At 43.9% G+C, this 27,991-nt stretch overlaps 1 protein-coding gene and 1 pseudogene across 2 annotated transcripts; both read right to left on the bottom strand.

Moving 5' to 3' along the window:
- Positions 1-3: 3 nt before the first annotated feature.
- LOC310667174 (small nuclear ribonucleoprotein E-like) lies at positions 4-1,175 on the bottom strand (annotated as a pseudogene). The gene is made up of 2 exons: positions 1,142-1,175; positions 4-990 (listed from the first exon to the last, which is right to left on the bottom strand). The product of its transcript is annotated as a small nuclear ribonucleoprotein E-like (transcript).
- TOP3B (DNA topoisomerase III beta) lies at positions 1,171-27,901 on the bottom strand. The gene is made up of 17 exons (XM_083418254.1): positions 27,776-27,901; positions 26,575-26,706; positions 25,371-25,477; positions 25,146-25,220; positions 23,696-23,892; positions 22,838-22,994; positions 20,874-20,987; positions 19,730-19,820; positions 18,775-18,929; positions 18,024-18,129; positions 16,216-16,362; positions 14,140-14,313; positions 12,410-12,538; positions 5,332-5,481; positions 5,123-5,223; positions 3,740-3,941; positions 1,171-1,686 (listed from the first exon to the last, which is right to left on the bottom strand). The coding sequence occupies exons 1-17, from the start codon at positions 27,843-27,845 to the stop codon at positions 1,205-1,207; spliced, it is 2,589 nt and encodes an 862-aa protein (XP_083274380.1). The 5' UTR covers positions 27,846-27,901; the 3' UTR covers positions 1,171-1,204.
- Positions 27,902-27,991: the final 90 nt, after the last annotated feature.

Genomic DNA, 27,991 nt, shown 5'->3' with positions numbered 1-27,991 from the left:
ATAGGACTACTGTTTCTGAACCTGGAAATCTGTACAGCTGTACAGCTGTATGCAATGTAGTGCTAAGTTAGAGCCACTTAGTGGTATATTTCCCACTCGGCCATTTGCTACGCAACAAGTTTCCGCTAGTGCAACTGTTGCATTCGATGCATCATTAAAACTGACCCGTCCACAAAGAACACTGGATAACATCCCATCATGACTAACAGCCATTGGCATGCTATTCCGCAAATTTGCCTAACCTCCTTTTTAGAGCCATCCAAGCTACTGGCCATCACCAAATCATGTGGCAGCGAGTTTTGTACATTGCACGAAGTGTGAACTTCTTCCTTTCATCTGTTTTGAAATCCCCAATCTATCAGTTTCATTTGATTACCTTTGCATTGAGGTATAAAACCTCCTCTGCCCATTTTCTCAACACCCTGCACAAATTTTATAGACCACTTACCATGTTCCTTTCTCCCTAATTTTTTTTTACTTACAAAAAGTTTTATTTATAAAGAACTACAATTCAACACCAAAGTTATTGAGAATTATGAAAGCACAAATTAAGTAACTGGCTTCATTCTTCACTCTTCAGACACCAATGGTAGAATTCGGAGTGATACCATTAAACCACTGCATATTTTCTTCTATAGGTTTAAAGATTAAACTAATAAGCAAAACAGACTCAATAGCCATTTCTAGTTAGAAACACTCTGTAGAAGAGGAATATTGTCTCCTTTTAACATGATTTGACCCAGCTGTTTCCTTGATTTTGTCGTGTGACTCTCCTCAGCATCATCCAGAACCAAGTTCACATATTCATCAAATCCAATAATACAGCCTTCTATCCTCATGCTCACCTGTTCATACAGCCACACCTGAATTCTGGACCTATTCTGTAGGTATCTGAAGAGGAAATTGATGGGCTGACCATCACTTTCTGCACCTTCTGGCCTTGGCCATGGCCAGCAGCCGGGCTGCAAACGACTCCCAACAGGATGAGCCCTACTTAGGCGGAACAGGGCAGCCAACGGTCCCCTCCTCTCCCTCCTCGCTTTATCCCTCACACCTCCTTTCTCCCTAAATGAAAAGTCCCCAGCCATTATAGTCTTTCCTGTTATAGGTGCAACACAAAGACACGCTCTATGGTGCTTACGAGGTGCTGGCCAAGTAAACTGCGACACAGACATTGTATGGGGTTTTATTGCTCAATGGGTCATTATACAAAATAAGCAGCCAGAGCGGCCATCTTGTCCTTGGGTTTCTTCGGATTCGGCCTCCCTCCAGGCCTCCTGCCTTTTCCTCTTCCCCGGCCCTGCCGTTTCCCCTGCCCTCCGCGATGCATGGGGTGCTTCATCGCCGCATGCTTCAGTTCAACCAGGTCTTGGAAGACGGGGTCGCAGAACACGCAGCCAGAGTGTTGCGTCTCATTGCCGGGGAGGGGGGACTTGGCTTTATTGAAATCCACGTCCACCACCGCGGCGTCACACGACTCGCAGGTCTCGGCCGACACCCGTACCTTGTGGGCGTTTTCAAAGAAGTGCACGACCACGTTGCATTTGTTGCAGGCCATCTTCCACTTGGGCCCAGAGGTCGGGTCAAGCACCAGGACCCCGTTCTCACACTCCACGCACTGCCCAATTCCAAGCATGTTCAGGGAGTGCTGGCACGTGGGGTGGGTGCACTCATTACAGCCCATTCCTGGAGGAAAAGGAGCGACAAAGACCGTGAGGGACCTTTGCAGCTCACATCCTGGCCCCTTCTGTATGAGAGAGGGGGAAATAACTGCATCCAGAGTTCTGCAAAACAACCTATTTCCCAATAATTTGTGTAACCTAACCTTTCAAAAGGGGACGCAGGTAGCGCTGTGGGTTAAACCACAGAGCCTAGGACTTGCCGATCACAAGGTCGGCGGTTCGAATCCCTGCGATGGGGTGAGCTCCCGTTGCTCGGTCCCTGCTCCTGCCAACCTAGCAGTTCAAAAGCACGTCAAAGTGCAAGTAGATAAATAGGTACCGCTCTGGCAGGAAGGTAAACGGCGTTTCCGTGCGCTGCTCTGGTTCGCCAGAAGTGGCTTAGTCATGCTGGCCACATGACCCGGAAGCTGTCTGCGGACAAATGCCAGCTCCCTTGGCCAATAAAGCGAGATGAGCGCTGCAACCCCAGAGTCGGTCACGAGTGGACCTAATGGCCTGGGGTCCCTTTATCTTTACCTTTAACCTTTCAAATTCCAAATTATGCGAGTTAGGCAGCTCTGAAAGCTGACACATGCTTTGCATCTTTATTCTCATTGTGCAAGCTGGATTTCTCACTTTCTCTCTCTCTAATAAAAACCTAAGGATGTCATCATGCAGCTCCAATAGTAGGTTTTGTAGTGCAACATCGTAATCCTGGATTTTGGGGTAGAGGAGCAGAAGTGAAGGCAGGTTGCACAACTGAAGTGGCCATGGCATGGGAAGGAGGCCACCGAGAGGCCAAAAGTGGTGGTTTTAAATAATGGGAGAAGTTTGAGTAAACTACTATGGAATATTTGAGGGTTCTGCATTCTCCATCTCTCATGTGAGGCAGCTGAGAATGGAAGAGGGAGAAGTGAGAGTATAGCAAGAAGGGAGAGATGCTAAAAGGAAAAGAAGTGGATGTTTTAAACAGCCTCAGAAGTTTGAATAAAGTGGGGGTAGAGTAACACCGAGAGGAAGACAGTTTTAAACAACAGCAGAAGTTTGAGAAAAGTAGGGATGGAGTGTCTCTGAGAGGACGGGTGGTGAGAGATGTTGTCCAGAGTGAATGTGTGGACTGGATTCTGAGGACTGGGTAGATGTGCGTGGAGGACACTATTTGGCCCCCTAGTCCAAGGTTCCCCACCCCTGCATTAGAGCATATATTCTGTGGTTTGTGATGCACTCATGACCATATAAATTCCTAAAAGCCCTGTGTATGAGATGAAGATCAACCATGGCTGGATTTAGGATTCTTCTACAGGGAGGAAAGAGTGTTTTCTTCTGCCCAGCAAGTAGAAAACAGATCACACTTTATGGACAGCAGAGTCCATCTAAGCTTTCGTTTACTAACTGTGGGGAATCTTTTTAAAACCCCTACAGATTTGACTCATGAGAATGCTCCTAAGCGGTTAATTCCTATAAGTGAAACTGTACTCTCAGAAGCATATATACATATAGATTTGGTTGTAAGTTGCTTTGGGATGCCCTGGGCAAGATAAAGCAACTAACTAACTAACTATAATAATAAGAATAAAAGCCAGAAATTTAATAGTAGTTGTAGGAGGAGTAGGAGGAGTGTTGTTGTTGTTGTTTAGTCATTCAGTCGTGTCCGACTCTTCGTGACCCCATGGACCAGAGCACGCCAGGCACTTCTGTCTTCCACTGCCACCCGCAGTTTGGTCAGATTCATGTTTGTAGCTTCGAGAACACTGTCTAACCATGGAGGAGGAGGAGTAGTGATAGTAATAATACAAGTCAGAAATCTATTTGCCCTTGACTGACTTGCAAGTAAACATATGTATACACAATTCTGATACAATTTTAAGCATAGGGGTGACTTGCGGCCACATTCCCTTTAGTGAAATTCTGGTCATCAGTAGAGATCCTGAGACTCAAAATATGGTTTTTCAAGTATGTTCTCCAGAGCTGTCAGAATGACACCTGCAGCTGTTTTCTTCTTAAAAAATTGTGAGAGACTATTATTTAAAAATGTGTCACAAAAATGACCAAGCCTTTTTCACTGTAGAAAATCTAACCTTTTTTCATGTCCCTGAAAGGGGGATGGTTGTAACAGTAAGGACACAGCGGGTAGCTCTTCCCTCTTGACCCAGAGGACCACAGCACCAGTTCAAAGTCATCCAGCGGGCATCGCAACTCTTTGTAGAGTTTGATGACCCCATTCTGAGGAAGGCTGTAGGTCTCGTCGCAGTGAGAGCAGTGCAGACGGCTCGGCTTTGCCTACAAAGAATTAAGGAAAACACATTCAGAAAGGTGATGGCTTTGCCTCTCGTCATCTTACTCAAAAGACCTCTTCATTTGGCAAGGGGTAAAGCCTAAATCGAATGTCATTGACCTGGCAGGTCTCACCTGCTGCCTACAAAATCCTGTTATCCAGTTATTTTGTCTTGAGACTGCTTTTGAAAAGTATCTGGGCAGTTCAGCTGTTCCAGAATGAAGGGGGTAGAGTGTTGAAAGAAGCCAGCTTTTGGACCATATGGCACTATCATTACAGTACTTTCGCTGGATACTGGTCCGTTTCCAGGTACAATTCAAAGTGTCGGTTATCATTTTAAGAGACTCAAAACAGTGTAAGACTCAGAAACCTAAAGGCAGAAAGTTTTAACTTTCTGGATAAGTTAACTTAGTCTTAACAGTGCTCAGCTTATAAAGAAGAAGAGTTAAGGTAAATATATATACCGTATTGCTTGCTCTATAAGACTCACTTTTTCCCTCATAAAAAGTAAGGGGAAATGTGTGTGAATCTTATGGAGCGAATGCAGGCTGCGCAGCTATCCCAGAAGCCAGAACAGCAAGAGGGATCGCTGCTTTCGCTGCGCAGCGATCCCTCTTGTTGTTCTGGCTTCTGAGATTCGAATATTTTTTTTCTTGTTTCCCTCCTCCGAAAACTAGGTGCATCTTATGGTCTGGTGTGTCTTATAGAGCGAAAAATACGGTATTTATTTTTCATTCCACTTATGAAATGTAAGAGGTAAAACAGCACTCTTACAACCTTTATAAAAGCAGAATACCAAAATGAGTGCTTTTTAATAAGTATAAGGCCAGATGCATTTCTTCCTTCAGTGGCCTGATATTTGTACAGTGGTAACTCGAGTTACAAACTTAATTTGTTTCGTAGGTCTGTTCTTAACCTGAAACCGTTCTTAACCTGAGGTACCACTTTAGCTAATGGGGCCTCTTGCTGCTGCGCTGTCGTCAAGGTGCAATTTCTGTTCTCATCCTGAGGTAAAGTTCTCAATCCGTGGTACTACCAGAGGTTAGCAGAGTCTGTAACCTGAAGTGTTTGTAACCTGAGTTCTTTGTAACCCGAGGTACCACTGTATTTAAAAAGAAAATGAAACATGCAGAGTTGTGGTCAGTACTTCAGAGAACTGTGGAACAATTCTTAAATTCTACATTACCTGAATATACTTCATAAAACGATGGCATTTTCCACAGCGGGAAAGGGGCTTGCCTGTGTCAGCAAGCGGTGAGAAGGACACTTCCATCAATTCATCCATGCCTGCCACAAAAAAAAAAACAAGTCACAGAAATGTCAACTGCATGCTTTGTTTGCTTCCTGATTTCAACACGCAAGGCTAGATAGATTCGAGAGCGGAAAAACCCTTACCAGCAATTGAATCAACAAAGTAGTGAAACTTCCTTTTGAAGATATCCAGGGTGTGTTCTAGGACCTGGTGATAATTTGCTTTACCTTGGGCGATAAGGTTGAGTTGTTTCTCGACAGCACTGCGGATTGTGGGGAGAACGAGCTCCGCATCTGAGAGGAAAACCAGAGGTAGAACAAATATTCAGGTTGGGTGTACAGAGAGGTCAGTCTGCCAGGATCTTCCCTGCTATGAGCCCAGTTCAAATACCGTATTTTTCGCTCTATAAGACGCACCAGACCACAAGACGCACCTGGTTTTTGGAGGAGGAAAACAAGAAAAAAAATATTCTGAATCTCAGAAGCCAGAACAGCAGGAGGGATCGCTGCGCAGCTAAAGCAGCGATCCCTCTTGCTGTTCTGGCTTCTGGGATAGCTGCGCAGCCCGCATTCACTCCATAGGACGCACACACATTTCCCCTTACTTTTTAGGAGGGAAAAAGTGAGTCTTATAGAGCAAAAAATACGGTAATCTGTGCAAAAGCATACTGTTCCCTGAGGGCCATTCTCGTTTATTTCACGTTTCTTGTGCAGGCGATGTCGGTGGACTGCACCTAACGTCTAAAAGCATTTGCTAACATTTGTATCCATGTTCAGACATGTTTCCATCTGATGGACTATATCCTCCAGCAATGTTATTATGTAGAGAGGTTTTTTAAACGGCATTTTAAAAATAAACTTCTCCTTTGGCTAGACTCTTGTTCCTGTGCAGGGGCAGACCTTGGTGATATGGTACCCTGTGCGAGGCTAAAATTTGACACTCTCTCCAGCCTTCCCAAAGCCAGGTAAGAAGTGCGGGGCTTTGCAAAGGAGGCATGAGGGTCCTATAATAATAGTAGTAGCAGTAATACTACTAGTACTAGTTGTTGTTATTATTATTATTATTATTATTATTATTATTATTATTATTTATTACTTACACCCTGCCCATCTGGCCGGGCCTCCCCAGTCACTCTGGGAGGCTCCCAACAGAATATTAAAAACATGACAAAATAGCAAACATTAAAAACTTCCCTAAACAGGGCTGCCTTCAGATGTCTTCTAAAAGTCAGATAGTTGTTTATTTCCTTGACATCTGATGGAAGGGAGTTCCACAGAGCGGGCACCACCACTGAGAAGGCTTTCTGCCTGGTTCCCTGTAACTTCGCTTCTCACAGCGAGGGAACCGCCAGAAGGACCTCAGAGCTGGACCTCAGTGTCTGGGTTGAACGATGGGGGTGGAGACGCTCCTTCAGATATACTGGGCCGAGACTGTTTAGGGCTTTAAAGGTCAGTGTCAGGACTGGTCGTTGTCCTCTTCAGATCACCACACAAATGCTTCTTGTTCTTTATAAAACTTTTTATTGCATATTAACAAAACAATCTTATAAACGGTTCTCAACTTTAACTATTCTTCCTCAGAGTCACTTATTTCAGATACCTTCTGAGCTCTGCTTCTCCATGACCAGTCACCCTCAAAATGGCGAAGGCGCCTCTCCCTTCGTTTTCCCGCTCTTTTTTCTAACCTCCTGGCTAGAGCTGGCCTGTATCTCCTCTCCTCCGAATCTGAGCTAGAACTTAACCCTTGCCTTTCCTGTGAACAGCCAGTCCCTCCCTGTTGTTCCTCTTGCTCCCTTCTATTAGATTCACTGCTCTCCCTCCCCCCTTGGGGAATGCTTTCTCCCTCTGATAAACTGAAAACTTCTAACTCTTCCCTGACATCACCCCCTCCCCTAAGCCCCCCTTCCTCCTCCTCGCTCTCCTCTGTTTCTGGAGGACCGAACCCTCTGAACTCTTCTTCCTCGCTATCTGTCTTTTCAAAAATTTCTTGAAGATGCCAGTTATGGGGTTTTGGCTTGTGGGGATATTTTCTATGAAATTCTCTCTGCAATTCTGGAACGTTAATTTTTTCTGCTGATTCCCATGAGTTCTCAGACTCATCTAACCCTTTCCATGCAACCAAATACTGTAATTTCCTCCTACTTATTCTCGAGTCTAATATCTCTTCCACTTCAGCCTCCTCTTCCCCCATCATGGTGGGAAAAGGAGGTGGTTCCCTTGAAATTTGATACTTATGTGCTGGTACAAACACTGACAATAAAGATCTATGAAATACAGGGTGTATTCTCATATTTTCAGGTAAATGAAGCTTGAAAGCGACTGGGTTAATTTGAGCCTTTACTTGGAAAGGTCCCAATCTCCTTGGTTCTAGCTTTTTACACCTCCCTCGTATTGGTAGTCCCTTGGTAGACAGCCATACCCAGCTCCCTACTTGGATTTCTTCCCCAACTCGCCGGTGCCTGTCTGCAGCTCTCTTGTAAGCCTCTTTAGCTTCTTCCAAATCCTCTTTCAATATCTCATGAATGCACCTCAACTCCTCTATCATTTGTTCTGCTGCTGGTACTGCTAACTGCTCCTCTTGACCTGGGAATGCCCTTGGGTGCAAGCCATAGTTTGCCACAAATGGGGCTCTGCCCGTAGACACATGCATTGCATTATTATACGCAAACTCTGCTAGACTCAACTTCTCTAACCACCCGCTCTGCTGATAACCAGCATAACACCTCAGATATTGTTGTAGTGTTGCATTCGTTCTTTCAGCTTCCCCATTGGTTTGCGGGTGTCTCGCCGACGTGAGGCTTAGCTCCACATCTAGTAACTGCATTAACCTCTTCCAAAATTGTGATGTAAATTGGGCCCCTCTATCTGAAATGATTTGTGATGGCAAACCATGCAACCTAAAAATATTATCTAAAAACATCTTTGCAGTTTCCTGTGCGGTCGGAATTTTGGTACATGGTATGAAATGTGCCATCTTGGTTAGCATGTCAACCACCACAAAGATCACTGTTTGCCTATGGGATGACGGTAGATCCGTTATAAAATCCATAGACACCACATCCCAAGGCCTTCCCGGCGTGGGCATAGGTTGCAACAACCCTGCGGGAGCTGCTCTGGGTGCCTTGGCTCGTTGACATACTTCACAACCTCTTACATATTGCGTTACCTCCTCCCTCAACTTTGGCCACCAGAACTGTCGTGTGATCTGATACAGGGTCTTTTCTCTACCAAAATGTCCTGCAGTCGGGTTATCATGATGTTGCCTCAACACTTTACCTCTTAATTCACCTGCAGGTACATACAGCACCCCTCTCCTGTACAACAATCCATCTTTTTCTTTGAAACCTTCCTCTTCCCCTCTACCTTTTCTCAGTTCCTCCATTTTCTTTTGTGCAAACTCATCTGTTACTGTCAATTGCTGGAATTCCCTGCCGTCCACTACTACGGCTGCACACCCCCACTGATCCGATCTCAGTATTTCTCGCAACTTGGGAGGTGCTTCCCCTTCCATATACTCAGGTTTGCGCGATAGCGCATCTGCACGAACGTTTTGATGCCCAGGTATATACTCAATCCTAAAATTAAACCCAGCAAAAAACTCCGCCCACCTAATTTGCCTTTGGTTTAGCTGTCTAGCAGTTCTCCAATACTCTAAATTCTTATGATCTGTTTGTACCACCACCTGATGTGACGCCCCTTCCAAAAAATGTCTCCACACTTTAAAGGCAGCATGCACAGCTAAAAGTTCTTTATCAAATATGGTGTAGTTTTGTTCTGATTGATTTAATTTTCTAGAGTAGAAGGCACAGGGTCTCCAGTCCCCTTCCTTGTCCTGTTGCAGCAGAATGGCCCCAATAGCCCTATCAGAGGCATCAGTTTCTACCTTCATACGTTTACTAGGATCTAGGTGCATAAGATATTTTTCTGAAGCAAACACCGCCTTTAGTTTATCAAAGGCCTTCTGTGCTTCCTCAGACCATCTGAATGGCCCCTTGCCTCTTAGACAATCAGTCAGTGGCGTTGTGATTTTGGAGTAATTACCTATGAATTTACGATAGAAATTAGCAAATCCTAAAAACCTCTGAAGATCTTTCTTAGTCTTAGGTGCCTCCCATTCCACCACTGCCTGAACTTTACTGGGGTCCATGTGCACCCCTTTGTGGGAAATGCAATATCCCAGGAACTCCACCTTTTGTGTATGGAACTTACACTTCTCTAACTTCACATATAACCTGTTGGTCCTCAATCTTTCTAACACCTGTGTGACATGTTTTACGTGTTCCTCCATGCTTTCACTATATATTAAGAGGTCATCTAAATAAGAGACACAGAACTGATCCAGTATACCTGCTAAGACGTGGTTGATGAAGGTTTGGAATACCCCTGAGCCATTTTGCAAGCCAAAAGGCATTACCAAGAATTCAAATGCACCATACTTAGTACAAAAACTGGTTTTCCACTCATCCCCTTCTCTGACCCTTATCAGATTATATGCTCCTCGTAGATCAAGCTTGGTAAAGACTTTGGCTGACCTTACTCTCTCTAAGAGGTCATCTATACGTGGCAGTGGGCACACGCGAGGCTTCATTTGGCTGTTAAGGATTCTGAAGTCACATACTAATCTCGGTGCCCCTTCCTCCCCTTTCTTTTTGACAAAAAAGACGGGAGCACCCCCCGAGGCTGTGGACTCTCTAATAAAACCTCTCTGCAAATTCTTTTGCAGGAACTCCCTCAATGCTGCAGATTCTACTTCCGACATGGCATATATCTTGCTTGGTGGCAACTGTGCCCCAGGGACTAGATCTATCTTGCAATCATAGGGCCTATGTGGTGGAAGTTTATCCGCTTCTTTTTCACAAAAAACATCCCGATAAGCAATATATTGTGACGGAATCTCACTTTCATTCCCCATCAACTTCCCTTCTACCTCTGTTCCCATTACTTCCACTGAGATTTTTCCCTTTTGCCCCAAACAATGTGTCATACAATAGATTGAACCAAAAACCAAAGACCTTTGATGCCAGGCAATCACCGGATTGTGACGATTGAGCCAACTCATGCCCAGCACCATTGGGTGTCCAGCTAGTTTGGTCACATGAAATGCCCTGGTCTCTGAGTGATGACCCATATCCATTCTCATTGGTGGAGTCTCATAAGTCACTTCTCCTGACAGTAGCGGTCTGCCGTCAATTGTTTTCACTCGCAGTGGGAAATTCAAAGGTAACAAAGCGATTTTGTGTTCCTGTACCAATTTCTGGTCTATGAAATCTGCTGACGCTCCTGAGTCTAACAGCGCCTCTACCTGGACCCTGTGTCCATTGGGTAGTTGTAGTTGCACCTTCACCGTTAGTCCTGGGATAGGTGGTTCTGCGTGAGAGCCTTCTATTGCTTCTCCACCCGGCTGCAAGCTCCCATTTCCAGCCGGGGACATTCGTTTCCCTGATGCAGTTCCTTTGGGCAATTGTCTTCTCCCATGTCTGCTCCAGATAGAGACTCCCATCCTTTACGATTGCGACATTGTCGTGCTAGATGCCCTGGTTTTCCACAGACGAAGCAACGCCTCATGTCTCTTCCTCTCCCTGCATTTCCTCTTACCATGGAAGAGGTAGTAACTGGGAGGGGTCTGGCTGCTCCTAATTCCATGGGCTCTGGCCGCTCTCGTCCTGGCATGTTGCCCGCTCTGCTCTCTGTACTTTCAATAATATTGTTTTCCCGCCACCGTGGTTGCCATTGTTCCTTCTTTTCACTAGCCCTCCGTTCCACGCGTAGACTCAATTGGAGGCACGTTCGGACCAGAGAGTCCAAGGAACTAGGTTCTGGCATTTGGTCCAATTGGTCTAAAATCTCATTATTCAGTCCTTCCCTAAAAAGGGCTGCAACTGTTGGGGAATTCAGATCCCATTTTAATTTCTGCACCAGCAAACTAAAGTTGGACCAATAAACTCCCACAGTGTCTTTTCCTTGTCTCATTCTCAACAACTGCCTTGCTGTGGTTACTTCATGCGCAGGGTCTAAGAAAATCGTGTCTAGATACTGCAGAAACATTTGTAGATTTCCTAGGGCGGCATCCCTTCGAGATATTAGGGGTATAACACAGTCCTTAGCCCTCCCTTCCAAGAAATTAATCACATAAGCAACCTTCTCTCGCTCAGATTGAAATTCTTTATCCTTTATCTCAATTATGTAAGAAATTTCTGTCTTGAAAGCCATGTATTCAGAGCTTTCTCCCTTGAAGCTACGCGGACGTACAGTAAATGTTTTACTCACTCTATCTCCACACATCGCTTGCAGCATGGTTCTTTGTTCTCCCAGTGCTGCTGACAGTACGTCGACTTGACTTTTCAACTGTAAGTTCTGTCGCCATAAGTCCTGTAATGTTAGCTGGAGCGCTGGGGTTTCTCCTTGCCCAACTGGCGCCACAGCTCCCTCCATTTTGGCTTCTCCTTCTTTACGTATAGTGAAGAGGCGCAGAGCAGAAGGTATTCTGTCAGGACTGGTCGTTGTCCTCTTCAGATCACCACACAAATGCTTCTTGTTCTTTATAAAACTTTTTATTGCGTATTAACAAAACAATCTTATAAACGGTTCTCAACTTTAACTATTCTTCCTCAGAGTCACTTATTTCAGATACCTTCTGAGCTCTGCTTCTCCATGACCAGTCACCCTCAAAATGGCGAAGGCGCCTCTCCCTTCGTTTTCCCGCTCTTTTTTCTAACCTCCTGGCTAGAGCTGGCCTGTATCTCCTCTCCTCCGAATCTGAGCTAGAACTTAACCCTTGCCTTTCCTGTGAACAGCCAGTCCCTCCCTGTTGTTCCTCTTGCTCCCTTCTATTAGATTCACTGCTCTCCCTCCCCCCTTGGGGAATGCTTTCTCCCTCTGATAAACTGAAAACTTCTAACTCTTCCCTGACAGTCAGCACCAACACTTTGAATTGTGCTCGGAAACGTACTGGGAGTCAATGTATGTCTTTCAGGACCAGTGTTATATGGTCTTGGCAGCCACTCCCAGTCACCAGTCTAGCTGCCATATTCTGGATCCTAGAACCCTCATGCCTTTTTCTCAAAGGTGGACAAGAGCTTTGCAGATTTTGAGAAGGTGCCCTCCTTGACTGAGTGCCCATGTGTGGAAGAACTGGTGGCACTGCCCTAAAACTGTCTCAGCTCTATGGAAGCTAGGATCTCCAATTGTGAAAAACTGTACAGAAAAGCAGTCACAAACCAACCTATTTTATAGTAGCCGTGCACGAGAACAATGCCCAGGTTTGTAGGCTTCAGTCTGCGGCCGCTCTCTACCGTCACATAGTTGCGCTGGCAGATGTTGTTGATATGCACTGGAATGCTGGCATCCGTTCCTGATAGCAATGATGATAATAATACCACTTAGCATTTGGAGTGCACTTTAAAAGAGTTCAAAGTAGCTCATGTGCATTATCAAGCTGTAAACCTGTAAGGTTAATATTCAATAATATTATTATCCCCCATATTGCAAGGAGACAGAGAGAGAGCGGTTTGCCTAAGACCACCAAGTGAGTTCATAGCAGAGGCAACATTCAAACCGGGGACTTGATCTGTAGCTCACAGTCAGTGGCGTAGCGTGGGGGGTGCAGGGGGGGCCGGCCGCACCGGGCGCAACATCTGGGGGGGGGGGCGCTCGCACTCGCAGCTCTCTGCCCCTACCTGGCTCACTCACTCTCTCTCACTGCAGTGCTGGCTGTGCAAATCCGATCCGAGCCGCCGGGGCGCCGCCCACTGTGGAGGGGAGGGTGCCAGGCGTGCGGTGCGGTGCGGAGAGAGAGAGAGGGACTATCTGGGGGAGGGACAGTGCAGCAGGGTGTGTGTGTGTGTGTGCAAATTACTTGCCTTGCCCCGGGTTAGGGGGCGCAAATTACTTGCCTTGCCCCGGGTGCTGACAACCCACGCTACGCCACTGCTCACAGTGCATTCCTATAGAAAGGAAGTTCCACTGAACTTCCAAGTAAAGTGTGCAAAGGATTGCGGCCTCAATCTCTTCATCCACTTTTTCTCTATTGTTCTATTCCCTCAGACTTTCCAAGTTCCAAAATGGAAAGCTTCATGTTCATCCCTTCTTTGTGTATACACCCCAATTCTCTAAATATTTGCTCTCCTTTGGCTCACAAGTTCAAGCCTCCTGCTCCTTAAAATAAAAAGTCCAGACACAAAGCAGTGGCCAAAATAAGAGGAAAAGCTTTTACGAAACAGTAACACAAACTTGACAATCTAAGAAATGAAGTGGTCGCAAACACAATGCTGGGGATTTTGAGTTCAGAGTTCTCGTTCCTGAACACCAAATTAGTTTAAACATACAGTGGTACCTCGGGTTACATACGCTTCAGGTTACATACGCTTCAGGTTACAGACTCCGCTAACCCAGAAATAGTACCTCGGGTTAAGAACTTTGCTTCAGGATGAGAACAGAAATTGTGCTCCAGTGGCGCAGCAGCAGCAGGAGGCCCCATTAGCTAAAGTGGTGCTTCAGGTTAAGAACAGTTTCAGCTTAAGAACAGACCTCCAGAATGAATAAACGAGGTACCACTGTACTGCATTCTATATCCCTCGTTAAAAGTACCAGGTTTAATTCCTCCTGGGGTCATCTCCCACAAGATAATGCCCCACCGCTTTATGGTAAGTTTGCTTTTTAATGGCTGCCATGAAGTTCATTTCAGTGGGTCTGAAAACTGAGGTGACTACCACCCTAAGTCTGCTGCTTTGAACCACCATTTTGCACCTTACTCCAGCTGATGAACTTCAGGATTTTAGCAAAAAGAAAAAAGTATTTTATGTGAGCATGATATTAATATTCCAATACAGACATCTCCCACTCTTTCCAACATACAGCAACACTAACACCACCAATGGCATTTTGCCAATATTTGAAGAAACGCCGGTTCATTATTAGATGAAAGAAAGTGATCTGTTCCCTTCTGTTTCCTACCAATGCCATGTTTTTCCATCAGAGTAATGAGCTCTGCTTCAGTCAGATAGTCAGGAGGATTAGTTTGTTTCTCCAGCAGCTTAACTTCACTGATAGGGAAGACTGTGCCTCTCTCGCAGATGGGGAGACTCTCTTCTGGCGGAATGCTCTGCCAGGGCATAATCTCAGTGAAACCTATAGCAAAGTTAAAATTCTGATTAATCAGGATTGTTACTTTCTAAAAATTCCACATCTCTTTTTTATTATTATTAAAAATTTATTAGATATTTTATACTTATAAAGGAAAAACAGTAAAAGAAAAACAATACACAAATTCAACAAACAATACATCAACAACAGAAAAATAAAGAAAAGAAAAAATACAATACAACAATACAACATAAGGAAAAAAATAATACAAAAACACAAATCCAAATTTTTGTATCCAGACCTTTCATTAGCTTATTTCCTTGACTTCCTCGCACCTCCCTTTTTTGTATTCTAGTTCAAATTATCTGGTTCAACAAATCCTTTCCCTCTTCTTCAATTTAGTCTGTAGTTTATCATAACATAATTTAACTTTCAATTTCCCAATTTAACACATTAAACACTAATGTTCATATAATTCTTAATAACACTTCTGCTAAAACCTTATAATTTCATTCCAATATTCATCTAACATTCACTAAAAATTCCACATCTCAACCGGCCTCTGGCTAGAGGTTAACTGGTTGGTTCCCATCTGGCTCTGACATCAGACAGACCCCCAGTTAAGTACGTTTTGAAATCCCAGTGAGATGTATTCTATCATACAGTCGTACCTTGGTTTTCAAACAGCTTAGTTCCCAAACGTTTTGGCTCCCAAACATTGCAAACCCGGAAGTGACTGTTACGGTTTGCGAACTATTTTTAGAAGTCAAACCTCCAACGGGGCTTCCTCGGATTCTGATTGGCTGCAGGAGCTTCCTGCAGCCAATCATAAGCTGCAATTTGGTTTTTGAATGTTTTGGAAGTCAAATGGACTTCCAGAACGGATTCCATTTGACTTCCAAGGTATGACTGTAACCCCAGTTGTGGGTAAGAAAGTATTAAATGTTATCATACGGGGGACAAGTATACAAAGATGGTACCTGGTGTCTGTAAAGACTCCGGTGGTGTTTGTTGATGTTGTTTTTTAAAAAAAAATTATATACCAAAGATACTAGAAAGTCTCACTGACTTCATTTTCCAGAGGCACAGAAACTCAATCAATCATTTATTTTTATTGTACTGGACTAAAAGCCATTACAAATCCAGTTACAAAACCAGCAAATCCAATAAAACCTATTTTAAAAGATCCAGAAATAATCAACCATTTACAATAAATCAAATTAATGAGTCCCCTGAACAATCTACAGTGTTGTCTTTTATGTGACTAGCACAAAGACTAGCACAAAGTGTGACTAGCACAAAGTGGCTTTTGCAAATAAGACTGCTTTATATGTGACAAGCAGTCAGACAATAGCCAACATATTTTCACTTCAGGGTTCTGTCCCTGTAGCGGTGCCAACATCTGTTCCAAAAATCTCTTTCTGGGGTTTTGATAGAGCTGACAATGGCATATGTAATGGGGAAGATCTTCTACTTCACCTACCCCACAAATACAGAATCTTAAAATGCCTTGGAATTTTCCTGTATCTTCCACCTAAGACGGGCGCAGGCTTTGTTTGAGAGCTGTAAAAGCAGTTCTCAGGGAGACAAAGATAAGTGTCTCCAAATATTGGGTCCTGGTGCAGTTAGATTTCAGCAAATAGTACCAATGGGAGAATTTTGAGATATAGATTGAAGATAAGTCTTGCTCGTTAGCTCAGAAACTCTACCCAACAATAACCCAAGCAGCAGAAATACTAAGTGATATATAAATTTACACACAGAGGTGATATCATAACTTATAAAGGTAAAACCAGTGGTTCTCAACAACCCTATAGGGAGGCTGGTGTGAGATTTGATACTTTCTGTGCGAGCAATAAACACAAATGCACAGAAGGATTAAAAATATGACTGAATTGAGAAATATCTGGAGAATGAGACATGCACATTTCTTTGCTCCTTCCTTACCTGGTGAAATAACAGTCTTTCCTATACAGGTAAAACGTTCAGGACCAATGCTGCAAGCAATGGTGGTTTGGAGGTATTTGCAGTCAGCACTGACAGTGGCAATGAAATGCCTTGTAATGTATTCATATAATCTCCATCCATCACCGCCTAGAAATACAGATATTTTTCACTCCAGTTTGCATACTACTTTAGAAGAACAGGAGGAAAGGCAAATTCTAAGGGGGGAAGATGCTAACTTATTCATGTACGTTTCTTTAAATCCTTATGCCTCCATATCCATTACGATTCTGCGCCAAAATAAGTTTAACAGCACAATCCCAACCATGTCTACTCAGAAGTAAGTCCTAAAGAATTCAGTGGGGCATACTCCTAAGTCACTGGGGTTAAGATTCCCACTTAATTCCCCCCTTTCACTAAGGAAGGTTCACTCTCAATACCAATCTTTCATTTTTATGGCTTCTCAGTTAAGATGTAAGAAACACAGGGTTGTTTTATATTGAGTCAGGCTAATGGTTCATGTACCCAGTGGTGTCAACGCTGACTGACAGAATGGGCTCTCAAGGGTTTTAAAGAGTCTTTCTCAGCCAAATCTGGACACAGCCGGGATTGAACTTGGAATCGTCCGCCTACAAAGCTAGGTTGCTTTAGGGATTGAATTTAGAATATTCTGCATGCAAGCTAGGTTGCTTTAGCAGGAAGGAATACAAGTGAGACCAACGATGACTGCTTTAAGTTCTAGAAAAAGGAGAAGATAAAGTCCCGACCAGAGAAGAATGGCAGATCAAATTGATGGATTCTGCCGAAATGGCCAAAATGACTGGGAGAATCCAAAATCAGGAAGAACATTTTAATAAGGAATGGAGGAAATTTGTAACTTATCTTAAAAACCATTGCAAACAGTTAAAATCATTAGTGGGATTGGAATATCACCTGTAGTCTAATGGTGAATTTTGGACACAATGGAGAGGTAAAAGATTTGGATTATCATAAAAGATGCAAGAGGAAATGATTAACAAGGACCCACAAAGGGGAGAGGGAAGTCCAAGAGATTCCTTGGAATCTTGTTTTTTATGTTGTAAATTGGATAATGTGACTGTAAAATTTTAATTTGGAAAACCAAATAAACATTTTTTTTTTAAAAAGTTCTAGAAAAAGGACTGCTTTACCATTTTAAAGGGTACTAAGTTAACTCTGGGGACGTGGGTGGTGCTGTGGTCTAAACCACAGAGCCTAGGACTTGCCGATCAGAAGCTTGACGGTCCGAATCCCCGCGACAGGGTGAGCTCCCGTTGCTCAGTCCCTGCTCCTCCCAACCTAGCAGTTCGAAAGCACGCCAGTGCACGTAGATAAATAGGTACCGCTCCGGCAGGAAGGTAAATGGCATTTCCATGTGCTGCTCTGGTTCATCAGAACCGGCTTAGTCATGCTGGCGACATGACCTGGAAGCTGTCTGTGGACAAACGCCGGCTCCCTGGGCCTATAGAGCAAGATGAAAGCGCAACCCCCGAGTCATCTGTCAGGGGTACCTTTAACTTTACCTTAACTTTCAGTGTGTAGCCCAAATAATTGAGACTAACAACTGGCGTCATTCACGCTCATAAACATACTAAAAAAAAGTATTTGAGAGAAAATTTAAGCCTTATGAATAACTGCTAAGAAAAATACTTTCAAGTCAACTTTACTGTATTATGAGGCCATGCCCTCCCCTCCCCTAGGGTAAATAACTGCTTGCAGGCCCAGCAATTTCCACGAGGTCTAAAAAATGGTAACCAGCCTTTAGATATTTAAACTTCTGAATAATCAGTCACCTAGTTCTGCTTCCGTGGCAGTTCTCATTGGTGTTATTGGGGGATGGTCACCAGCATCATGACCCTTCCTTGGTTTGTTAATACCTTCTGACAGTAATGCTTTTACCTAGGGGGGAAACCAAAAGAAAGCATATGTACGTTATGAATGCAGATTTTTCTTCATGACCACAATCGGTCTAAGGTTCAGTGATCTTCCACTCATTTCAGTGGGAAACATTTAAGCATCTGCTTTAAAAAAAAACTCACTGAAAGCAATGGTACTTAGGAGAGCTCAACTGTGGCCGGATCATGCCCTTTATATTTCTCATTATTTGCGTAGCAGTTTGCAAAAGGTGCCATTTTCTTCACAATGCTTTTTCAAATACAGTGGTGCCTCGCAAGACGAAAAGAATTCGTTCCGTGAGTTTCTCCGTCTAGCGGTTTTTTCGTCTTGCGAAGCAACCCTATTAGTGGTTTAGCGGATTAGCGCTATTAGCGGTTTAGCGGCTATTAAAGGCTTAAGGGATTAGCGGATTAGCTGCTAAAAGGCTATTAGCAGCTTAGTGCCTTAAAAAAAGGGGGTGGGGAGCGAAAAAAACCCCCAGGAATCGCAAGACATTTTCGTCTTGCGAAGCAAGCCCATAGCAAATTCATCCTGCGAAGCACCTCCAAAACGGAAAACCCTTTCGTCTAGCGGGTTTTCCGTCTTGCGAGGCATTCGTCTTGCGAGGCACCACTGTAAATAGAAGCTATAAAAAAACAAACAACTTACTGTTTCAGCCCAGTAAGGATTATTAGCCTGCTGCCTCAAAGAGCCCTTCAGATCAAAGTTCTCTGGATAGTGGGTAGTTTCTGTTCGAGGATAACTGATATAGCCTTGTGTATAAAGCCGTTCAGCTATTTGCATGGCATGCTGTGGTCCCATTCCTAGAAACAAAATATTTACATTTTTTTAATCAAAAAGTAAATTATCTTATTTCATAACCAAATGTTTAGAGACTTTTTCCAGATTTAATCTTTTCCACAATTCGGAAAGGTCCATATAGTAAAGGCTATGGTTTTCCCAGTTAGTGATGTATGGAAGTGACAGCTAGACCATAAAGAAGAATTGCCGAAGAATTGATGCTTTTGAATTATGGTGCTGGAGGAGACTCTTGAGAGTCCCATGGACTGCAAGAAGATCAAACCTATCCATTCTGAAAGAAATCAACCCTGAGTGCTCACTGGAAGGACAGATCCTGAAGCTGAGGCTCCAATACTTTGGCCACCTCATGAGAAGAGAAGACTCCCTGGAAAAGACCCTGATGTTGGGAAAGATGGAGGGTACAAGGAGAAGGGGACGACAGAGGATGAGATGGTTGGACAGTGTTCTCGAAGCTACCAGCATGAGTTTGAACAACTGCGGGAGGCAGTGGAAGACAGGAGTGCCTGGAGTGCTCTGGTCCAGGGGGTCACGAAGAGTCGGACATGACTAAACAACTAAACAACAACAACAACAATTTGGAATGTAGAGAGCAGCCACATACCAGATAGGATTACTTGTCCAGTTGGCCAAGTGCTCTCTGTTCCAACCGGAACTCACTCTCCTAAATGTCCGTTTACCATCAGGCATCAGGTGCTGTGAGAGATTGAACCCGGGATTTTCTGCAGGCAAAGCACTGCAGCAATGGCCCAAGTCTCTGAGCTGTGAGCTAAACAAGATGGATACCACTGGGCCACATACTTACCCAATGCAGAACTGGCAACTCTTAACATCTCTACAGTATTCAGAGCCAGAGGTCTCTGCTTAGCCTTCTCCTTCTTACTCACAGACTCGATCTACAACACAGAAATAAGTCCCTTGGTGAGATATGAGGGGGAAGCAGAAGGGAAGGCCAACCAATAACATGGTCCTATACATGCCTACTTGAAAGTAAGTCTCATTAGGTGCAATTGGGCTTACTTTCAGGCACATTGGTAAAGAATTGTGAGCTAAATTTCTCTCTCACCAATTTAGTATGGAGATGAGGAAGCTAGCAACATGTTTCTATTGTACCTCAGAAGTCAAACAGAATCCATTCCAGAAGTCCGCTCAACTTCCAAAGCGCAGTTTCTGGTTGGCTGCAGGAAGCTTCTGCAGCCAATCGGAAGCCGCAGAAGCCATGTTGGACGTTCTGCTCTGAAAGAACATTTGAAAACCGGAACACTCACTTCCGGTTTTCGATCATATGGGAGCCAAAACGTTTGACTCCCAAGGTGTTCGGGAGCCAAGGTACAATACAGTGGTACCTCGGGTTACATACGCTTCAGGTTTACATACGCTTCAGGTTAAAGACTCCGCTAACCCAGAAATATTACCTCGGGATGAGAACAGAAATCACGCAGCGGCAGCAGGAGGCCCCATTAGCTAAAGTGGTGCTTCAGGTTAAGAACAGTTTCAGGTTAAGAACGGACCTCCGGAACGAATTAAGTACTTAACCCGAGGTACCACTGTACTTTTAGTTCCAACACTTTAGGTACCATACAGTAACTGAAAACAGTTTGCCAGGAGTTGCCAAAGTGGTGCCTGTGGATCCTAGTGTGTGTGTGTGAAAGGTCTTGGTAAATGTCCCCATCAAAATCCACAATGCACAGAAGACAGTTTGCTCTTCCTGAGCAATTCCTCTCCTACATTTAACACACCCTCATAAACATGCCCACATTTCATTGGATGCCAGGATAAGACACCCACCTTCTTTTCTATTCTGAGAGCGAGATCTCTGGCCTCCAGAGATTGGAGACCCTGATACACCGTGAGAGAAGATGCTAGGCATTATTTGAACGTTTAACAGTGAAACAACAGGAGTTCTGAAACCAGAATTCAGCCCGTGTACAACGTTCTCATAGCCTTACCTTCGCTTCTTTCGCAACCTTTGTTATGTTTAGGAACATCTGAGCAATTTCCCTGTCAAACACCCTCACTCTGTCCCACTCGAGTGTCAGGCAGCAGTCTTTTTCATGGCTAACCTGGCAGGAAGAAAATAAACAGAAAAGCTGAAGTATCTTCTGTTCTTCTCCAGCAGTAACCTGTTCTGTAACAGACATAACGGAGAAGCCAAAGTGAACCACTGAGGTGGCTTATTCTAAGATGCTGCCCTTAGCAGCATGCTGCGAAATGCCAAACTCCCAAGACTAACAGCAGACAAAAGCAGTTTGTGATGGCACACTACCAAGACAAAGATCCAGTTTTCTATTTAATTCATTCACTAGAGTTGTACACTGCTTTCCTGCCAAGGTGGCCTACAATTTGTTTGTGATTCATGATACAGCCCCTTTGAAACTAATGAATTTGGTCCTATAATAATAATAATAATAATAATAATAATAATAATAATAATAATATTCCCCAGCCACTCTGGGCTGCTCCCAAAAGAATATCAAAAACACAATACAGCATTAAACATTAAAAACTTCCCTAAACAGGGCTGCCTTCAGATGTCTTCTAAAAGTCAGGTGGTTGTTTATTTCCTTGACATCTGATGGGAGGGTGTTCCACAGAACTGGCGCCACCACCAAGAAGACCCTGTGCCTGGTTCCCTGTAACCTCACTTCTTGCAGTGAGGGAACTGCCAGAAGGCCCTTGGAGATGCTCCTTCAGGTATACAGAACTAAGACTGTCCTGTATTTAAGTCACAAACCCATTTGCAACTATCTCAGTTACACAGGGATTTGTTTGTTATACTTCAAAATTCAAATTTTCTGCAAAGAGGGAAGAACTGAGAAGACATAAGAAACTGAATTGCTGCTGCAACTGAGGCAAGGAGTTGAAACTGTTTGCGTTTAGTTTCCATCCCAGCCTCCAGCATCACTGCTTCAAGCCCTGTCAAATTTGCCTGTTAAAAGAGTCCCAGTCCATGGGTGAATACTCTGTACAGTCTCAGCATTCCGGTGCTTTTCCACTTCTATGGTGGCTGCACTGTAAGACCCTTTACTTCAGGTGTGCAGAACCTTTGGCCCGCCGGATGTAGCCCAACTACAACTCCCATCAGCCACAGCAAGGGTGGCCAATGGTCAGGGATGATGGGGGCTGTTGTCCAGTAACCTCTGAATGGCCAAAGGCTCCTTACAGCTCCTTTAAGGTAAAGGTAAAGGTACCCCTGCCCGTACGGGCCAGTCTTGCCAGACTCTAGGGTTGTGCGCTCATCTCACTCTATAGGCCAGGAGCCAGCGCTGTCCGCAGACACTTCCGGGTCACGTGGCCAGTCACGAGCCAGAGCCGCACACGGAAACACCGTTTACCTTCCCGCTAGTAAGCGGTCCCTATTTATCTACTTGCGCCCGGGAGTGCTTTCGAACTGCTAGGTTGGCAGGCGCTGGGACCGAGGAACGGGAGCGCACCCCGCCGCGGGGATTCGAACCGCCGACCATGTGATCAGCAAGTCCTAGGCGCTGAGGTTTAACCCACAGCGCCACCCACGTCCCTACAGCTCCTTTAGTTGATCTTATATCTAACCTGAAGCATATTCCATGAAAAGATGGTCCACTTTAAAGGCTTGTATTGAATCATGGATTTGTGCTAGCGGAGTTCTTCTGTAGGGCGGAACACCTGGCTGTCACCAGTCCCTCCAGGTTGGGTGACCCTCTTGATCAGAGATGGCATAGAAGGCTGCAATTGGTAAGAATGGGTGGCCCTGCCTTGTGATAATAGAAGCTACCACTGGATACAACTCGATCCTGTGAATTTTTAACACAATTCTGAAACCTGGGCTAAGCTTTTCTTTTTTGCAATTAATATTAATAGCGTGGACAGAAGCAAATTCTTATTCAGTTATTACCACAATTAGTTTCAGGGAGACAGGAATCTCTATATCACTAACCTTGGCTTGCAACACCCAGTAATTTTCAGGCTTGAAAGACTGGATTTTATCATGTCGCTCCACACAAAACCCTAGAGTTGGCGTTTGACAGGGTCCGAAGGAGATTAGTGAGCTGTCTAAATTGCCGTATTTACCCTGGAAGTATTTTGTCTGAAACCTATGAGAAAGATAAAGAAATTAAGGTAAGCTATTAGTTTTCAATGCTGATAATGAAACCTATTTAATGCCAATGATCTACATATATCTAACATTTCAGGAAATATTGTTAGACCATCTAAAATGTGTTTCAGTGATTTTGTACGTAAATGTCACATGCAAAATTTACTGGATGTGATTCTTACATTTTATAATTTTAAAACGTGTTGTTTTAAAACTGCTTCTTCTTTTTTTAGTGGCCACCATCTGCACAATGAATGACCCAGTTCACACATAAATGCTAAGCCAAACCATAGGTTATCATGAACATACGAGTTCCCAGGGAAAGAATAGTTGCTGCATTCCTCCCCCAGTCCAGCTACACTACTAAGGACTAAGCTATGGTTTGGTTTAGGATGCTCTCCAAACCCGAGTTTGTGGTATGCCTTACTCCAGACTATGAGCCTGAGTTCAGACAACATGCTGACCCAAACCAGGGCTTAGCCCTAGGTAGGGTGATGGCAACAGGACTGGGGGAGGACCACACAGCTGTGATCCCTTCTCCAAGAACTCACACATTCACATGTCTGCCTTAAGTCATAGTTTGGCTTAGTTAAGTGCGAATGGTATTGTGTGATTCTTTTTGAGTAACTTAGTGTGAAATAATCTTCCTTGTACATCAGGCATGAGGAAACTGCGGCGCTCTGGATGCTGTGTGGATACCTTGTAAATGCACAGCCAATTCTCAGATCCAGCTCCTGGCGGGCATCTACTGACAAAGCCTCATTGTGGTTAGGCTCCCCTAAGTTGTTCATGGCATTGCAAATGTCTGTGTCCGTAATAGAACTGAACTTGGCTCTGTATACAGTCCTTTCACTGCCACGAGGTTTATTCATCACAGGAACAGTAGCATCCAGGACCTACGAGATGAAACCAGAGAATGCTTCTTAATTAAAGTAAAAATGCTGTAAATTAGACACATCCACTCTCAATTGCCTATGAAGTCAATAGGTACACCATAGGAACATTTCCTCTGCAAGCACCATGGAAACAAATGGGAGTTGTTCAAGATCATGACTGTGAGTCTTTCATTGATTTCAACGAAGCTTGCGCAACAGAAGTTCCTGAGAGAGGTGCATCCAGAAATTCAGGTCTTTTATCACAGAAAACCAATCCACTTTGTGGATTGTGGCGCCATTCTTCAAAATGCTGCTGTAGCATGAGAAAGGTCTTTGGAAAAATAGGGAGGCCAGGTCGTAACAAGAAATGTGAGTATCTTAGTCCTCCATTTCTACACTTTCAAGCCTAGAGGGAAGTCTGGCAGAATTCACACAACAACCCTTTCACATTTACCGGTTTCAACATAGGTTTTAGCAGATTTCTGGACTGGAAAAATGCTTTGCCCATTTATTTCTCCATGAGCTAAGAAACCCAGTTACAAATCAGGGAATCCCTGGATCCAATTTCGTCTGCAATGAATTCACTCAAGCAACTTTTGCCAACATAGTCTTAGCCTCCCCATCTGCAGTAGGGAGATAATAATACTGATTTAATGAGTACAATGGACCAATTTGTATGCCATAATAAACCATGGTTTACTGGCAATGCAGAGACATTGGGGCATATCATCATCAGTAAAATATCAAAATGAATACAGTGGTGCCCTGCAAGACGAATGCCTCGCAAGACGGAAAACCCGCTAGACGAAAGGGTTTTCCATTTTGGAGGTGCTTCGCAAAACGAATTTCCTATGGGCTTGCTTCGCAAGACGAAAATGTCTTGCGTGTTCTTGCGATTTTTTTCCGCTCCCCACCCCCTTTTTCTAAGGCACTAAGCTGCTAATAGCCTTTTAGCAGCTAATCCGCTAATCGCTTAAGACTTTAATAGCCGCTAATAGCCGCTAAACCGCTAATAGCGCTAATCCGCTAATAGGGTTGCTTCGCAAGATGAAAAAACCGCTAGACGAAGAGACTCCCGGAACGGATTCTTTTCGTCTTGCAAGGCACCACTGTATTGTTTATATGAATTCACAACAGACAGGTTACCTGCCAGTTTTCTGGATTAGAAGACCTGAATTTTTCTACAAACTATAAAAGAAACTGTTTAAATCCATAGATACCAACTCAAATGTTGCAGTTAAATAATGAATAAAAATTGGGCACAGGAATCCTACCTCAAAGCAGATGTTTTCACCTTCCTTGTCACAGTCCAACCACAGAACAATACAGTCACAACCTCTCCCTTCCACCTAAAATACACATGGTCCAGTTATTGTAAAGAAGGCAGGTGTGTCGCAGGGTGTCATACAACAGGATAAATAAATGTGCATGGTTCAAAGACAAGTGTAATGCTTGTTTTAAAACAAAAACAAAAACAAAACCCTCAGAACAGCAAATACCTGTAAGAATTTCACCATGTTGAGTTTAGGATTTGCTTCTTTCTTTTCCGTAGGGGCCTTACTGAAAAGTTCGGCTGGATCCACTTTATCCCAGTTGTTGTACTTTCCTGAGAAAGGCAACAGAATGAAATACAGGTCTCATTATCTTCAAAGCCTTTTGTGGCTATCTACCTTAGAGCAAGAGCAGTGATGTCACGCTGGCCACGTGACCCGGAAGTGTCTTTGGACAGCACTGGCCCTTGGCCTCTTTGAGTGAGATGGGCGCACAACCCTAGAGTCTGTCAAGACTGGCCCGTATGGGCAGGGGTACCTTTACCTTTACCTTAGAGCAGGAGTAGGCAATTTCCAGAATTTTCTGCAAGAGATCGGTTTGGACCTCTGGCAAGCACAACTTTATCTCTCCCTGGCAGCTCTCTGGACAGGGAGAAGAGGAAAAATATGGGAATGGCTCCACACACTATTGGTATGTGGCCCCCAACTGCTTACCCCCAAGGGAAAGTGGCCCTCAAAAGAATAAATGGTCTTAGAGGATGACGCTTATGTAGCTCAGAGGTACGTGTATTTTTTATCTGACAAGTACAAAAGATCAGTCTGGCAACCAGTTATATTCTCTGAAGCAGGTATATAAAAGGTGATGGCTAAGGTAACATTGTCTACTTTTGCCTTCCAATCTAAGGGTTGATTCTCACACAATGCCCCAGTGAAACATCAAGGCAAAACCACGGTCTGATTGTTGGGGTTGTGCCTCCATCTCGCACACACTTTCTTTCCCTTGCGTATCCTCAATTCCCTCTATCACACCTTGGTTAACACTAACTATAGTGGGTTGTAATATCTGAACTGGGCAAACAGTGGTTACTGCCATCCTTATTTGCCTCCAAACAAGGTTTTTTTTTGTTTTAAAAAGAAAGAACTTTATTCATACTGTGGTTTCTAATTCTGGTCTGGAGGCAAACTATGATTTATACTGCTTTAGTAATTAATTGATCCTTGAGAAATTGCTGGAAGTTTTTAGCAAGCTGAGCTTCTGATCTGCATGTGCACCCTAAATGCCAGTAAGATGCTGGCTTTTTCAGAAAGTGTCAGGGTTCAGCTTCCTAAACATTTCAGTCAGCTCTGCAGAAATTCTTGCCCACTTTTTTTTGGCCTCAAATAACAACAGCACCAAATAAAAGTGTGAAGTAGTCAATAGGTGATGCTATACCTATAAAATCCAGTGTCATCACATGGCCGCAGACAGATGTCATCTTGAAACGGGCACTTTGTCCTATGAATGATCCAGTGTATTCATGCACTGAACATGCCCCATTCAGTCCTTTGCGAGAGGACATATTTCCTACAAGAAGAAGACAAGCTAATGGTAACAGTAGATATTAAGAATGTCTCATGTTACATTTTTTTTTTTGGACAGAGATTAATCTTGTCCTGGGAATAAAGGAAGGCAAGCATCGTTTAGGAAAAATAAATTACAGTTGCATTTGGACCACTTAATCACTATAGGAGGGAGGACGTATTTGGATGTAGTAAATTAGACGGTCATCCAGTATTTCATTTTCCATTTTAATAGGGTGATCGATGGGTGGCAACCCAAATCCAAGTATTCCTGGAGAAAGCAGATCTCCAGGATCAATTCCTGTCACACTTCAGAACAGAAACTGCCTTGGTGGATTATCTAGGCCAGGATTTCCCAAATGTGGGTCTCCAGCTGTATTTGAACTACAATTCCCATCATCCCTGACCACTGGGCTGGCTAGTTAGGGATGATGGGAGTTGTAGTCCAAAAGCAGCTGGAGACCCAAGTTTGGGAAACTTTCAATAGGAATGGGAGGAGGACAACACTACAAGTCTTCTTACTTCGGTAGTGGGGAATGTGAGGCTCTCCAGATGTTGTAGGACTCCAATTCCCATCAGAATGGCCAATGCTTAGGGATGATGGGAGTTGTAGTCCAGCAACATTTGCCCAGGCCCTGATCTAATACAATAACCTCCCATTTTACAAGCATTTGACGTGCAATATCAATCATACGCAGTTGAAGGTGAGCTGGTTGAAAGAGTGCGGGTCAAGTCCCAGGCAAGGCAGAGAGCTATACACAATTTTTGCGTATGTGCGTAACCCTCGGAACTGAACTCCCAAATAAAATGAGGCATACTGTAACTGTATCTTGTTTCTAAGCAGGAAGCTCACAAGCAGGATATAAAGTCTACAGCCCTACTTCACTTCCCTCCTTTCTGATTCTCAGAGGAATACCACTTTTGAACCTGCTTTAGCTATTATGAATTCAATGGGGATTTATTCCCAAGTTGTGTGAATGGGATTCCAGACCAAATTGATTTAAATGCTACTACAAAAATACTGTTAAAACAAGCAAAAGTTTTAAAGAAAAAGGATGCAGATCCCTCCTAACCTCTTGAAAGGATTTTGGCTATGGACTGAGCCAGAGAAGGCTTCTCTGCTACCATAAGAACCGTCTTCATCTTCTGCCGGTAGTGAAAAGGTTAATCAAATCTCAAGAAAATTCTGTCTTGTCAACCTAAAGAGAGAAAACAAATCTTATTTATCACTTATTTGGACTGGTGACCTGGAGATTCAGTATTTCCCCTCTCAATTTTTTTGTTTCACT

Source organism: Podarcis tiliguerta (genome assembly GCF_965153285.1).
Source record: "Podarcis tiliguerta genome assembly, chromosome: 16".
NCBI lineage: Eukaryota > Metazoa > Chordata > Lepidosauria > Squamata > Lacertidae > Podarcis > Podarcis tiliguerta.
Note: the sequence above shows the minus strand (reverse complement) of the source record. Positions and strands in the feature narration are given on the sequence as shown.